Here is a 15,424-nt window from a genome sequence, read left to right on the forward strand (position 1 = left end):
ATCGCAAACTTGTAAATGCAGATCATTATTTTTAAATACAAGGCAATCTTTACACTGCTACCTCCATCTCATTCATTAATAAGCACAACTCTATACTCTACATTACCTGGACAGCACAGCTAGAATGCTAGGTACATTACATACTCTACACTACCTGGACAGCACAGCTAGAATGCTAGGTACGTTACATACTCTACATATACTACACTACCTGGACAGCACAGCTAGAATGCTAGGTATGTTACATACTCTACATATACTACACTACCTGGACAGCACAGCTAGAATGCTAGGTACATTACATACTCTACATATACTACACTACCTGGACAGCACAGCTAGAATGCTAGGTACATTACATACTCTACATATACTACACTACCTGGACAGCACAGCTAGAATGCTAGGTATGTTACATACTCTACATATACTACACTACCTGGACAGCACAGCTAGAATGCTAGGTACATTACATACTCTACATATACTACACTACCTGGACAGCACAGCTAGAATGCTAGGTACATTACATACTCTACACTACCTGGACAGCACAGCTAGAATGCTAGGTACGTTACATACTCTACATATACTACACTACCTGGACAGCACAGCTAGAATGCTAGGTATGTTACATACTCTACATATACTACACTACCTGGACAGCACAGCTAGAATGCTAGGTACATTACATACTCTACATATACTACACTACCTGGACAGCACAGCTAGAATGCTAGGTACATTACATACTCTACATATACTACACTACCTGGACAGCACAGCTAGAATGCTAGGTACATTACATACTCTACATATACTACACTACCTGGACAGCACAGCTAGAATGCTAGGTACATTACATACTCTACATATACTACACTACCTGGACAGCACAGCTAGAATGCTAGGTATGTTACATACTCTACATATACTACACTACCTGGACAGCACAGCTAGAATGCTAGGTACATTACATACTCTACACTACCTGGACAGCACAGCTAGAATGCTAGGTACGTTACATACTCTACATATACTACACTACCTGGACAGCACAGCTAGAATGCTAGGTATGTTACATACTCTACATATACTACACTACCTGGACAGCACAGCTAGAATGCTAGGTACGTTACATACTCTACACTACCTGGACAGCACAGCTACAATGCTAGGTATGTTACATACACTACATATACTACACTACCTGGACAGCACAGCTAGAATGCTAGGTACGTTACATACTCTACACTACCTGGACAGCACAGCTAGAATGCTAGGTACGTTACATACTCTACATATACTACACTACCTGGACAGCGCAGCTAGAATGCTAGGTACATTACATACTCTACACTACCTGGACAGCACAGCTAGAATGCTAGGTATGTTACATACACTACATATACTACACTACCTGGACAGCACAGCTAGAATGCTAGGTATGTTACATACACTACATATACTACACTACCTGGACAACACAGCAAGAATGATGGGTACATTGCATATGTACAGTAAACAGAGCAGCTCATTAGAACGAGTCCTGAATACATACCATGTGCGGGTATCTAGAAGCAGCAGCTGCAAATCTGTGTAATATAATCTAGTGTAATCTGCTCACCCATTGACACTGCTACTAATCACCGTTATAATGGCATTTAGCAGCACCAGACTTAAGGAGTTTCAAGCAGCACATCTAAGGGAGATGCTGGGAAATAATTAAGCCAATTTATACAACGCTCTTCATTCTTTAGAAACGGAAGATCTTAAATGTCTGTTAATTGTATCGGCTGCTTACCTGACCTGTAACTCCACCCCTGCCCTAATTCAGAAATCCTCTGGACACAAATCCACCCCCCACCCCCCTCCCACACAGACCTGGTCCTGGCTGTACATTGTATATGAAGAATGAGCGTGACAAGTTCTAATGCTAATTCCCTGTGTATCTTATAAATATCTATGCAAAGGGCCTGATTCTGACCTGACTGAGGGGGTGCAAATTCGCAGCATGGGCGATAAGTGAAACACTGCGAATGCGACCCCAGCCTGTGATAAAATCCTGCTAATTAATTGTTCGCAAGCCGGCCCCTGTTTTATTGACAAGAAATGGCCGTATGTGGGTGTTATCTGGCAGTTTTATGAGAATGCCAGGAAAAATGCAGACGCGCCTAAAGGTTAGGGAAGCTAAAACTATGGCAAGGCATGCTGGGATGTGTAGTTTCACAACAGCTGGAGGGCCACAGTTTGGACATGCCTGATGTAGACAAAATGAATGTTAACAGTCACGGATAACTTTCAGCCATTCATATCCAACTCTGTCAACCACGTTTACATTCGGTGCGCGGTTCCACTGGCGTTTGTACTCACAGCTGAGGTCAGTGGGTTTGAGGCCTTAGTTGGCACCCTTGCATTATGCACAGCCACATGATTTGTGGTAGTTAATAAAAGCCCATGGATAATCCCCAAACAAGCTGTCTTTTTTTAAGAGTAAATTGCATTAACGCCGCAGCGGTCTGGTAAGCGGTGCTCTTATCATTTTGTCCATATGGCAAATAAAAGGACACCAACGTCAACAGCCATTTTGTATGCTGATCCAATAAGTCCAATAAGTCTCCTGTTACTTCACTAGGAATTCGGGAAACCTGTGAGGTCAGAGGTGCTGGGTACTATGAGGGGGCGGAGGGTGTGCATAATCCTGTGAGGCAGCACGACTGATTGGCCCAGTCAACAAGCCCAAACCTGGGTAATTAATACACCTCCTCCTCCTCCCCCTTTTAGATGCTTCTGTGTGAGGTCACAAGTGTATTGATAGGCTACTAATGAGAATATTGGTTTACCCCCACAAATGGTCTGCCTCCATGGTGTGAAGACGGTTGGCATGAGTTGATAATAGAAGGTAGTTTATAGAAGCCCAAGCGTTCTAGAGCAGTTATAGAAATATATATACAGGCCCCAGAATATACCTCTCCAGCTGCTTCTGGTGCTTCTCTTCTCTGGCCTGAGCTTTCATTTGTTGCACCTCGATTGTGTCCGGTTTCCTTCTCCTCATGTACAGCTCGTGGTTGCCCATGCACAGGGCCAAGATACGTTTATTAATTCTTAAACGGGGTGCGTAAAATACAAAGTCCTGAGGGAAAAAAGAAGCCAAGCAAATATTTATGTCCATTTCATTATTCTGTATCAGACATATTACACAGCAGGATTTGTTTACAACATGGAACCTGGATTGCATAATGAGGTGGTCCTCCGTGTCTAGTGGGCACTGACTAGGGAGGCCAATCCCGGGATCGGGATTGGCGGGATCCCGGGATTTTGGCCTAAAAAAGGCGGGCTTCCAATCCCGGGAATGCGGGATTAGTGCCCGATAGTAAAATACCGGCAGACAGCAGCGTGGCTGATAGGAACAGTGTGCTGTAGCGGCATCATGGCGGTGGCCAGGCTGCGCAGCGTTACCCCTGACATCACGTCACGCTGCACAGCCCGGCCGCCGTCATACCACTATAGCACACTGTTCTGTACTAGGTTGCCTGGCCACACACCTGCCCGCTGTGCAGCTTGTCCTACCTGGCCGTCCGCTGTGCAGCTCGTCCTACCTGGCCGTCCGCTGTGCAGCTCGTCCTACCTGGCCGTCCGCTGTGCAGCTCGTCCTACCTGGCTGCCCGCTGTGCAGCTCGTCCTACCTGGCTGTCCGCTGTGCAGCTCGTCCTACCTGGCCGCTCGCTGTGCAGCTCGTCCTACCTGGCCATCCGCTTGCTTGAGATGTTCCTGCTACTGCCTGTCACCACCTCCATGTAAGTGACAGTGCAGTGCAGGCAGGGGGATAGTGGTTTGGGATTATTCTGCCTTTAATTGATTTACGGTGTGGGCAGTTTGGGGGGGATGGGGACAGCTGTGTTGTTTTGTTTTTTTTGTATCAGGGAGGCCAATCCCGGGATCCCGGGAATCCCAGGATTGAGCATTTTTCAATCCCGAATCCCGGGATTGAAAAAATGCCCCGGGATTGGCAACCCTAGCACTGACTGATGAAGCAAAGCATTAGAGTATACAGTAAAATGATATTCTTTGTATAGGAGTATCTTTAATTTGATTGGACTGAATAAGTGGCACGTTGATGTTTATACCATTTTACCAGCTATATCCATCTATGCAAGGTGCAGATTGTTTGCTCAGTTACAGATAGCACACACTACCAATAAGTCTAAACCGGCCAATTAATGCTTATTGGTAATAGAGTGATGGGAGGTAATACATGTGCAGGCAGGGGCATTTTGTAAAGGAGTAAAAACACTAATTCAATCAATGCCTGCTTTTATTTGTAATCAAGTCTATTTTTTTTTATTTGACAGAGTATTTTGTATGCTAACGAGTTGCAAAAATTCACCCCAAAACCATAGAGATTAATTTAATAGAATTCACCCATGAACAAAACAAAAATTATAGGATGCGGACTGGCTGTAGTTTCCCCAGTGACAACACAAAGTTATAGTGCCCCACTTCCTAGTATGCGGACTGGCTGTAGTTTCCCAGTGGGGACACCGTTACAGCGCACCACTTCCTAGTAATCGGTCTGGCTGTACTTTCCCAGTGGGGACACCGTTACAGCGTACCACTTCCTAGTAAGCGGTCTGGCTGAAGTTTCCCAGTGGGGACACCGTTACAGCGCACCACTTCCTAGTAAGCGGTCTGGCTGTACTTTCCCAGTGGGGACACGGTTACAGCGCACCACTTCCTAGTAAGCGGTCTGGCTGAAGTTTCCCAGTGGGGACACCGTTACAGCGCACCACTTCCTAGTAAGCGGTCTGGCTGTACTTTCCCAGTGGGGACACCGTTACAGCGTACCACTTCCTAGTAAGCGGTCTGGCTGTACTTTCCCAGTGGGGACACCGTTACAGCGTACCACTTCCTAGTAAGCGGTCTGGCTGAAGTTTCCCAGTGGGGACACCGTTACAGCGTACCACTTCCTAGTAAACGGACTGGCTGTAATCTCTCCAGTGACAACACAAAGTTGAGAGATTTACGCAAACATCTAAAATGAGAAGTGAGGTACTAGTCCCCACCAACCAATCAGATTCTAGTAATTATTTACGTCGTCCAATTTAGAAAATATCTCGAATTTCATTGGTGGCTGCATTTTTTTTTTTTTTTTTTTTTTTAGAAGTCTTAAGGCTCATACACAATGGGCGATTTTGAGCTGAAAGATGCACAAAACAGCAAGTTTGAGCGGCTTTCAGCTCAAAGCTGCCCAAGTGTGTATGGCCCGGCGATGATGCGTGCTCCCGCATCATCGCCGGGAAAGCCGCTCATTTGCTGGTATTACCAGAAGATGAGCGGCTTTGAGGACGGCTTTGCATAGCCCTGTGCTATGCAAAGCAGTCCGCCCCTCCCCGCTGACAGAGCCGGGCAGGGGGAAAGGGCAGTGTATGCACTGAGCGGCTTTCCCCCCAGCGATGATAGTGATCATCGCTGTCCATACACGCTGGGAAGAATTGCCCAGTGTGTATGGACCTTTAGTGGCTCTACCCCAAGATTTGAATTTTTTGCTGCCTTTGTTCTACTTTCGTTCTATATTCCAAACACGAGGTGAAACATTAATTTGCCAGAGCTGGAGCACCACAGTAGGTATACTAAGTGGGAACACTGGAGACAGAATGTCCTGACAGAACGACACGGCGCGTTTAATCACCTCAGCACAGGCATGTGTTCAGGAACATTTGGCAGTAACAAAAAGTTCCTTAGAAAAAGCTCTTACCGGGGCTTTCTTGTCGATTGGTTTTATTACAAACTTTTTGTCATTAAACGAGATATTTCTGATTTCGCTCCAAGGAAATCCAATTTTAGGTGTCAACCTGCGGGGAGGAGAGACAAAGAGATGTTTACAGCCTGATGACAGTACTTTTCTGTGGCCGTGAAAAAAATAAAAAACAGCCAGCCAGGAAAATTGCAGAGGAACGAGCTCTTACAATAAACCTCACAGCGAATTATAAATATGCCACCACAAACAGACACATGATGCATTTCATTGAGAAACCCACAATTGCATCAAATTAAAGACCAAACTCCGCAAAACACATAATTTAAAAGGTTTTTAATTCCAGCATGAAACCTATTTGTATGGGGACAAAACTTCCCATGGTTTAATGTATGATTACATCAAGTCACAAACCAGCTGAAAGGAGCTGCACACTTGTACATGGACCTGCCTGCAACTATTACCAGACACATCGGCGGTCTTCACTATGCGGTCATTACTTTATACCATGGTGGGAAAGGGTGGTTCTGCTTTTCAGAAGGATAAAACGGATCTCTGTATCCAATACAGGAAATAAAGCAACAGTGTGGGATTGTAATGCACTAAAAAATCTGACATAAGAACTCTCCAAAATCATGGAACATAACTAAAATAAACATCACCAACAAATACTAGTCAAAAATAAAAAAAATTCCCAGTTTTTAGACAGTTTAGAGCAGCGGTTCTCAAACCGTGGGTCCTGACCTCAAAGTGGGTCCCGACCTGCTCAGCATGGGGTCGCGACTCCATGTTGCTGACCATCAGGCTGATGACTTTTCTAATCTCAGTCAGTCCTTCAAGGAGTCTGAAGTGTCTGTTATTTTAGACTCCTCCCATCATTTTGTGGCTCCGCAATGCTGCCATGTATGTGCTGTCTGCTGACTACACATGTGATGTGATGGGTTATGGTATATTAGACTCCTCCCATCACTTAGTGCCCCCACAATGCTGCCATGTATGTGCTGTCTGCTGACTACACGTGTGATGTGATGACCTTCTGCGGTAACTTGCTGGGGTCCTGTCATTATTTTTTTTGTCTAATGGGGTCCCAGACCAAAATAGTTTGAAGACTCTTGGGTTAGAGAAATGATCGCAGTACAAATGAGAACGTCTTAGCCTAGTGGACAAACAGTGTGTCTGTGAGCAGGACTCCCTTTCCTAAAAAAAAAGGGTAATAAATATATATCTAGCCAGGAACTGTTCCTGTCTAGATTCCTTCCCCCTGTGGATCCCAGGGGTTATCCTTGGAAGATTTGCTGCGGGTCAAAAATCAAAGACTCTGGTGTTTGTCGTCCTTTACAAGGATTGTTTTTTGGACTGGTTGAGTTCTTAATTGTCTGAAGCGCACACAGTTTCTCTTTTTCCTAATAAATATACACACACACACACACAAATAAAAGGCTAACTACTCCTCACCTCTCTAGGAGTATGAAGTGCAACCATTGACCACTAGAGGCCAATCGACGGACCAAATTACTGAAAGCAATTTTTGTAGAGACACTGATCTGTTATAACCTTGCTGGATCTGGAGAGAGGGCTCAGAAGACAGATGGGAGGTAGGAGCAGATAGGGACAGGGGTTGGCGTGGAGATTTTGTGGGGTAAAACCTGTCACAGCTCAAAGTGAAGAGTACACTGCCGAAGCCGTCATTTTGAAGGGCTTTTAACTAGTAGAAGATATCATCTGCACTGTGCTTCAATGGGGGAAAAAAAAAGAAGAGGAGCAGCATTTTAACCCTTTTAGTGGCAATAACAGAAGGGATTCCGATTCCTCAATTACGGCCCTGACATTTTTAGCGGATATTTTGCACATCTCTCACGCTGGGTTAATATAGAAAATGAGTTCTGGTCACTTACTTGTCGTCATGTTCATAAATATTAAGGCCTAACGCATCAACACCCAGCCAAAGCTCTGTTCCTTTTTTATTCTTGATCTCAAAATAATTGACACCATACATCTCCAGATCTTGGGCAATCTTCAGGTATTCCATCATGGAGTCTTCCCTGCAGACAGACGTCACAATAAGGATTAGGGCATTTGTACGGAGGACTTTGCGTTCACAACCCCTACACAGTTCCTTGCACAATCTCCTACCAGCTTACTGCACAGCGGTTGAAACGCGTTGGACATTCGCATTCAGACACCCGCCACTTACAAGTCTCCTCCCGGCTGGGAGTAGAGCCTGCACTAGGACGTATTTGAACGCGGCTGGGGTTGCCCTGGCAACCAGGCGCCGGGACCCAGAAGTCGCGCATTACGTCATCACTGCAGAGCCCGGCACACAGCACAGCTCACACGCTGTCAGTGCTCCGGCTAGGACACTTTCTGGAAACGCAGCGGGACCGTCCGTGACGACCACACAGACACAGGTGAGAGGTGCATGGGGGACGGGACGCCAGCCCCTCGCACCACCCCCTGTGCCACGTTTCTTCACTATTTCGACTCTCCCTCCCGTCTGCAGTTGCGGACCCTCATACCCCGCACAGGTACAGACCAGCACAAACCCCCCCTCCCCATGCTGCCATTCCTCTGCCCTCCCCTTCAGTGACTAAGAACCCACACCAGTGGGACCTGGACTCACATTATACTGTGTATTCAATAAAGCAACTGTGCTTTTACATTACCTTTCAGACCCATCATTACGATTGTCATTATTTGCATCACATCCTGGTATTGGTGCCATTTATCATTGATATACACCACAAAGAGCAATTTTCTGTGCACCTACAGAAGTTTGTTAGGAGGTGAGCGCATTGTATACCCCATCTCAATTACAAAACTGTGGCAAGGCATGATGGGACTTGTAGTTTCACAACAGCTGGAGGGCCATAGTTTGGACATGTCTTGTCTAAGCTGATTGAGATACTGATGGTATTGTAGACAATTACGAAACACGGTCTAGTAAAAGAGCTGTATGGATCCTTACACCAGCGTGCACAGCCAGCTTGTCCAACTAGGGCTCCTAAGATGTGCATGCTGAGCCACTTCCTCCATTGTTACACATCTCTCCAGCTCCTAACACCAGTGTCTGGACAGCAAGTTTCAGGTCATCCCAAAATATTTCTTCAGTCTCCATCTGGCCATTTCCCCGCTAATGCTTTGCACATCATTTTGTACAATATACATAAATGTAAGTCCGAAGCGGATAGGTCGCCATGAAAAACTTCTCCATTCTATAGAAGGCTTGATACAATGGGGTTATTTTGGTTCACTCCTAAAAAAATCCTTCTCAAATGGACAAAACCATGGGGGTTATTCTGATTCACTTGGAAAGGCACAATCACTCTCTAATGGATAAAACTATGCTGCACTGCAGGTGGGGCTGATGTAACATGTGCAGAGAGAGTTACATTTGGGTGGGGGGTGTACTTCAAAATGATATCTATATTGCAGTGTAAAAATAAAGCAGACAGTATTTACCCTGCACAGAAACAATAAAAAACAACCAAATCTAACTCTCTCTGCACATGTTACATCTGCCCCCCTGCAGTGCACATGGTTTTGTCCATTTAAGAAGGAATTTGCCAGAAGGAGTGAACCAGAATAATCCCCAAAGTCACAACAAATTTAGATTTTCTATGAAAAATTTGCTTTCAAATCAATAACAAAGCCGATTAAATTCACCAAGTGTTTGGCTAGGTATAGGTTAGATTTTGAATACACTGGAACCCTACATTGTACACAATACAATCGCAAGCTTTATATACACGGTGCAATGTGTAAGAAAAAAACTAAATGTTTCCCCAGCACACTGAATAATATCATTCAGTGTGCTGGGGAAACATTTTGTTTTTTTCATAATCGGATTTAAAAACCACATTGTAGTAGGCTCAGAGATCTTGGTTACATAGGTTTGCAAATACATGGGTAAGCGCCCCCAAGTCACGTATCAAGTCTTCTCTGAGTATTAAATCAGCATAAGCCAACAAGCTCAGAGCAGCACACCAGTGATAAAACTATAGGGTTAATAAGTTAGTCAATGTTAAAAAGCCCGAGCTATGTACAAGCAGTGATATAAAAGTGATGATATAAGTGAATAGTGTAAGTAATAAGATTATTAGTAAGAGAAAAGTGTTCAATAGAATGTGCCAACTTAGAGCCACACCAATCCAGGGGCGCCGCACCCCAAATCCATGTTAACCAAATCTGGGTCCTATAATGAACTAGTATTGAGCCACATTATAATGGCTGGGGGAACCCATGTTTTTTTCTTAGTATTGCCCCTTCCTTTCTTGCACCTGCGTGATAGCACTAAACCAGTGGTTCCCAACCCTGGTCCTCAAGTACCCCCAACAGTGCATGTTTTGCAGGTCTCCACACAGAATCACAAGTGACATAATTAGCTCCATCTGTGTATCTTTTCAAATGTGCCTGAATAATGAGTGCACCTGCCAGGTGACCTGGAAAACGTGCACTGTTGGGGGTACTTGAGGGCCAGGGTTGGGAACCACTGCACTAAACTGATTGAGCATTTGCCAGTATGTAATTCTGTTGTCAGAGGGAGCCTGCATCAGGAGAAGGTGCTGGACCCGACATGCCACATGGAGCACTATGGGGTTACTTTTGGTAGGCTGCTCTTTGTTTAGGTATATTTACCATTTACCATGTGGCTCCTTACTAGTTAATTATAGTACCCAGATTAGAGTTAACATGGGTTTGGGGTGTGGTGGATTGGTATGGCATGGTGGCGCTGAGATGGCACACTATTATATTCTAACACTTTCTTACGAATAATCAAATCACTAACACTATTCCTTTAATATTTTACTTACATCCATTACTTTAGTGTCTCTTTTTTGTACATCACTGTGGCTTACACTAACACTAAAACTAACACTAAAACTAATACTAAAACTAACACACACAAACACTAAAACTAACACACACAAACACTAAAACTAACACACACTAAAACTAACACACACTAACACTAAAACTTACTAACACTGACACCTTTAAGGCCCCATATACTAGTGCAAGTTTTTGGAAGTAGAAGTCGCACGCGATTACCCTTGGAACTCCCCGTCATCTCTTCCTGGGTGGCAAAATCACATACAACACAACGTATGCATTCTTTTTGGATACGATATATCATACACAACCCCAACCAAGGCTGTGGCATCCAACAAATTTTGATGGTAGGTTTTGTGATCTACAACTCCAATGCGCACAGAGCCGCGAATTGGATCAGGATTTGAGATAAAAACACATGCGATTTGACACTTTATCTGATTTCTAGGTCCAATCCATTGAAAATTGGGAGAAAAAGGTCCAAATCGCACTACTATATGGGCACCTTTTTTAATTTATTTTCTAAATGATCTCATTCCGTGTGTAAAGTCCATAACTATAGTGATGTGCATCACTATCGCTCACCGATTAATATCAAGCTTGCTGGATATTAAATCGGTCAGGGCCAGTGTTCTCACTGGAGAACACAGGCGCTGACATCACTGTGTGCTGGGCAATTCTGCTCAGCAATCTAGAATCGCTCAGAATTCTCAGCACACCTCCATGTGTGTAGGCCCCAATAGACGACTTCTACTATTTAGCATAACAGTAAGCGGTTATGGAAAACTATATAGAAAAACACAATACAAATATACAATTGTTCACTAATCAAACAGCCTTGCAGGTGTCCAGTGTAGCCGCCTGTACCTTAGCATGCTTCTGTGCTCTTCATGCCAGGTTTGTATCCTTTCTTCCCATTGTTCTTTTGTCAATTTATGCTGTTCCAGAACACTGAAAAAAGGAATATATGTAACAATGAGTAACCAATCTATAAACCCAAAAATATAACCGGAGGCCAAATGTTAGCAAAGTTCAAGTACCGGGCTAAGCTGACATTGTGAGTAAAACAATATGATCTTTGCATAGATTAATACAGTGATTGCTGTGCTCCGGTGCAAGTGCACAAAAGAACCCCAAATGTATTGATGCTGCATTTCACCTTTGCCTGGAGGTGTCCCAGTTGCATCATCTGTGATTGCTTGGGTTTTTTTTTAACCCATTGAGTGCCAAGTGAATTTTATTACTACATTTTATTTATAAAAGGCGCCAACAAGTGTTTAGCTGCGTCACACAATAAGAATAATACAGGGTACACAGGACTAAACAGAACAGTAACCGAAGAACAAAAACAGAGCACAGGTAACCAATAGCAGCATGATTCCTAGTACACAATACAGTGGAGATGTTGGGTAGCAGGGGAGTTGTCCGCATGTTACCAGGGGCAGGTTATCATTGGTAGTGGTGAATGAACACAAGTTAGGAAAGATGCGGGTACAGATGTAGGTTTGGTGAGAGAGCTGTAAATGATGTGCAAGAGAAGAGGACAGTGAGAACAGGAGGGAAGAGGGCCCTGCTCCAAGAAGCTTACAGTTTAATTTACCAAAATAGGTGTGGAAATTGAGAAGAAAACATTTCTACTCATCATAATGACCTGTAACGTTTACCTTATATATGAATTTTTTATTTATTTTTTTACACAAAAAAAAAAAAAAAATATATATATATATATTTATTTGAATTTATATAACAAATGTGAGCGACGCCGGCCTTCTTAGCAGATATTTTACACATCTCTCACAGATGCTGGGACTCAAAGGGTTAAACACAAGGACAGAAAGTAAGAAAAAGCCAAGTGTACAATATTTCATACCATAAAACGCTGGATCTGAGCAAAGCACAAATTGATGCAAAAACTTTGGCCTAGCTTTTTCCATTCAAAGAATAGCACATTCTTCAGGCTGAGTGTCCTGTTATTTCCCTACTATGTGCGCTGTTCCGGTCACATGAGGGACGGAGTTTGAATCCCTGAAGGAACCATTTTCAAGTAATGGCAAATTGTGACTGGGAAAGGAACTTCCACTAACTGGCACACATGGGGCCTGGAAAGTATTAGGCACATCCCTATGGATACAGCATTGCCGCCTGGCAGCACTCGGGTTAGGTTTCTGGTCAAGGTACTACCTGTGAGGGGTTGGTATGTTCTCCAGTGTTACAGAAACATTACTACTAGGTGACTTGGCTTCGCTTGAAAACACACCGGTTTAATGAAACCGGTCTGTTTTCATTAATCACAACCCTGCTATCACTTAAAAACCAGGCTTTTTTCAAGGATTTCACTTCTCTTGCCAGAGACAGGAGAAACGCAATACGCGGTAAGTGCTAGCTTACTGGGGAAAACGAAATAGCCCCCCCGCAAAGCAATTAACCACGATCAGTGATACCACCGCACAGACTGATGTGAATGACCAAAATATTATCTGTAATGCACTGCATAATTTATTCATGTTACTAAGTAGAGCAAACAACTGGGCAAAACCATGCAGCACTACAGGTGGGGCAGATGTAACAGATTTAGGCCCTTATTCAAATCTGATCGCAGTACAAATTTGTTCTCAAAATGGGCAAAACCATGTGCACTGCAGGTGGGGCAGATTTAACATGTGCAGAGAGAGGTAAAATTGGGTGGAGTGTGTTGAAACTGAAATCTAAATTACAGTGTAACAATAATGAAACCAGTATTTACCCTGCACAGAAATAAAATAACTCACCCAAATCTAACTCTCTCTGCACATGTTACATCTGCCCCACCTGCAGTGCACATGGTTTTGCCCAGTTTGAGAACAAGTTTGTACTGCGATCAGATCTGAATAAGGGCCTTAGATTCCACTAGTCTCGGTAGATGAAATTTAAACTGGATCTATAGTAACTGGTAATGATGCAGGTGCAGTTAGCATTTATCTGTTGGAACTGCCCTGTCTGGTATGCCTGATGTAAGGGCCTGTGTAACCGGTATGTGAACCCTAATAACATTACATAGTGACAGCGTTCTCATAGAACACAGCGCCTGGCAGATGTGCATTTAGCAGGAAACATATCTTCTACAAACTGGATACAGAAACCATGGAGGAACTAGATCCCGGTCCCTGTGTTCCAGGCCATCCATGCTTATTGTATGGCAATGATACTCACCATATTTTATAGCCTTAATATTTACTTGTCTACTTAAAATGAAGCCTGTTTTCCATTACGATGACTAACCATGACGCCTTGTTCCATCAGGATTACCAATAAGCAGAGAAATTGGGTTCCTTGCCATTTTTTTTAGTAAACCTGTAGGACAATTCTTCCTAACCATGTGGATTTAATAGCGGCTATCTCAGTGCCATCCCTCAGCACATTACAGCTACCACCGCAGAATTAAATACCCAACAGATAGAAGACAAAAAGGACAGGATCTGACACATTTATGGAAGGTAAACTGGTTCACAAATTGCTCTGTCAAATCTGTGCTAGTTACCGCAAGCTATTGTGTGCGGCCTTGGAGAAAAACCAGCCCAAAGCGTTTATTTCTCTAAAGGAGGACATGTATTTACAGATTCCATTTCACTTCCATTCTCTGAGAACATGAGAATCAATACTCCATAACAAGAACACATTCCAGGCCACTCCATTCATTAGAAGAATGGTCGGGGATATCTTACCGCTGGGGGAGCAGTCGGTCATTGGCCAGGTAACCTGGTTTGTGGACGTCCTTGCTGTAATCCCCATATTTGGCTTGCACAGCGTAGGAAGCCAGGAGGACCGCGGTCTCGGGAGGACAGTAGATTTCATCATTTAAGATTGCTTCTTTCACTTGCAAAAAGAACAGTCTCTGGGTTATATCCTGAATTAATTCTTCCGATACGTCTTCTGGGAAAAATTTTGCTCTGAATTTGAACTGTAAAGGATTTTCCTTTCGGACGTCTTGCTGAGTCACCTGAAAAGCATCATGAACATTGACTATTAACATGTATGTAACATGTATGTAACACTTAGCTAAAGCTGGGTTGGACCTGGGATTATGATTCCAGGTACGACCTAGCTCCACCCCTTTCACACTTAGGGGGTATTCAATCACCGGCGACCATCTCCTGAGGGGGAGACGGCCGCCGGGCCCTATTCAATGGTGTCTTCCCCAACAGCATTGAACAGGGGAGCTCGGCAGAACGAGCGCAACGTCACAAGCAGTCGGGCTCGTTCTGCCGACTGCAGCTCGCCTCTTCCCTGCCGCAACTCGCGGCCACACCCCCATGTCGCCCCGCTGCAGGCGGGACATTGAATCCTGCCTGCATGTTCTCGGTCTAGCAGATCTGGACCCCCAGATTGAATACTCCCCTAAACCCGGGTCTCCCATTACACACAGGGCAACCCGGGGTTAACCCTTCTTATAACCCAGGTCGAATTGCCAGGTTGGTCGACCCAGGCTGTTGATATCCCTTTCTGACCGCCAAATGAACATCTCAAATGCAAAATCGCAAACTTGCGAATCAACCAGAATAACCCCCATTGTGCATAAGCGACAAGAATCCAACGTTCAGGATTCGGTTATTCTGGTTTGTCCCATTCTATGGCTGTGGGTCCCTGCTGTACAGCAGCAGAGAAAATGTAATACACTTTCTTGTGTAGTTTTTATTTTAAGGGGTATTACTGATTAAAGCTTAGCCAAATAAGTGACTCACCTTCTTATTAAGCTTCAGCCACGTAGAATAACCCTTACTGTCCACGTACTGTAGCCCAAAAAACCAGACTTCGCGCAGGCCGACTGTCTTTACCACCTGAACCAAATATGAGAAAAAAGAG

The 15,424-nt window shown here is 44.1% G+C and overlaps 1 protein-coding gene across 1 annotated transcript in view; it reads right to left on the bottom strand.

The window, feature by feature from the left end:
• Nucleotides 1-15,424, bottom strand: part of RDX (radixin) — a 59,210-nt gene that overhangs the window by 12,861 nt on the left and 30,925 nt on the right. Inside the window, exons 4-9 of the mRNA XM_083169994.1 lie at nucleotides 15,304-15,399; nucleotides 14,287-14,561; nucleotides 11,453-11,536; nucleotides 7,651-7,797; nucleotides 5,756-5,852; nucleotides 2,970-3,133 (exon numbers count right to left, since the gene is read on the bottom strand). Coding sequence (XP_083026120.1) covers nucleotides 2,970-3,133; nucleotides 5,756-5,852; nucleotides 7,651-7,797; nucleotides 11,453-11,536; nucleotides 14,287-14,561; nucleotides 15,304-15,399 — 863 coding nt within the window. The remainder of the gene's footprint in view (nucleotides 1-2,969; nucleotides 3,134-5,755; nucleotides 5,853-7,650; nucleotides 7,798-11,452; nucleotides 11,537-14,286; nucleotides 14,562-15,303; nucleotides 15,400-15,424) is intronic.

The sequence above is a fragment of the Crinia signifera genome, chromosome 2 (assembly GCF_055691185.1).
Source record: "Crinia signifera chromosome 2, ASM5569118v1, whole genome shotgun sequence".
NCBI lineage: Eukaryota > Metazoa > Chordata > Amphibia > Anura > Myobatrachidae > Crinia > Crinia signifera.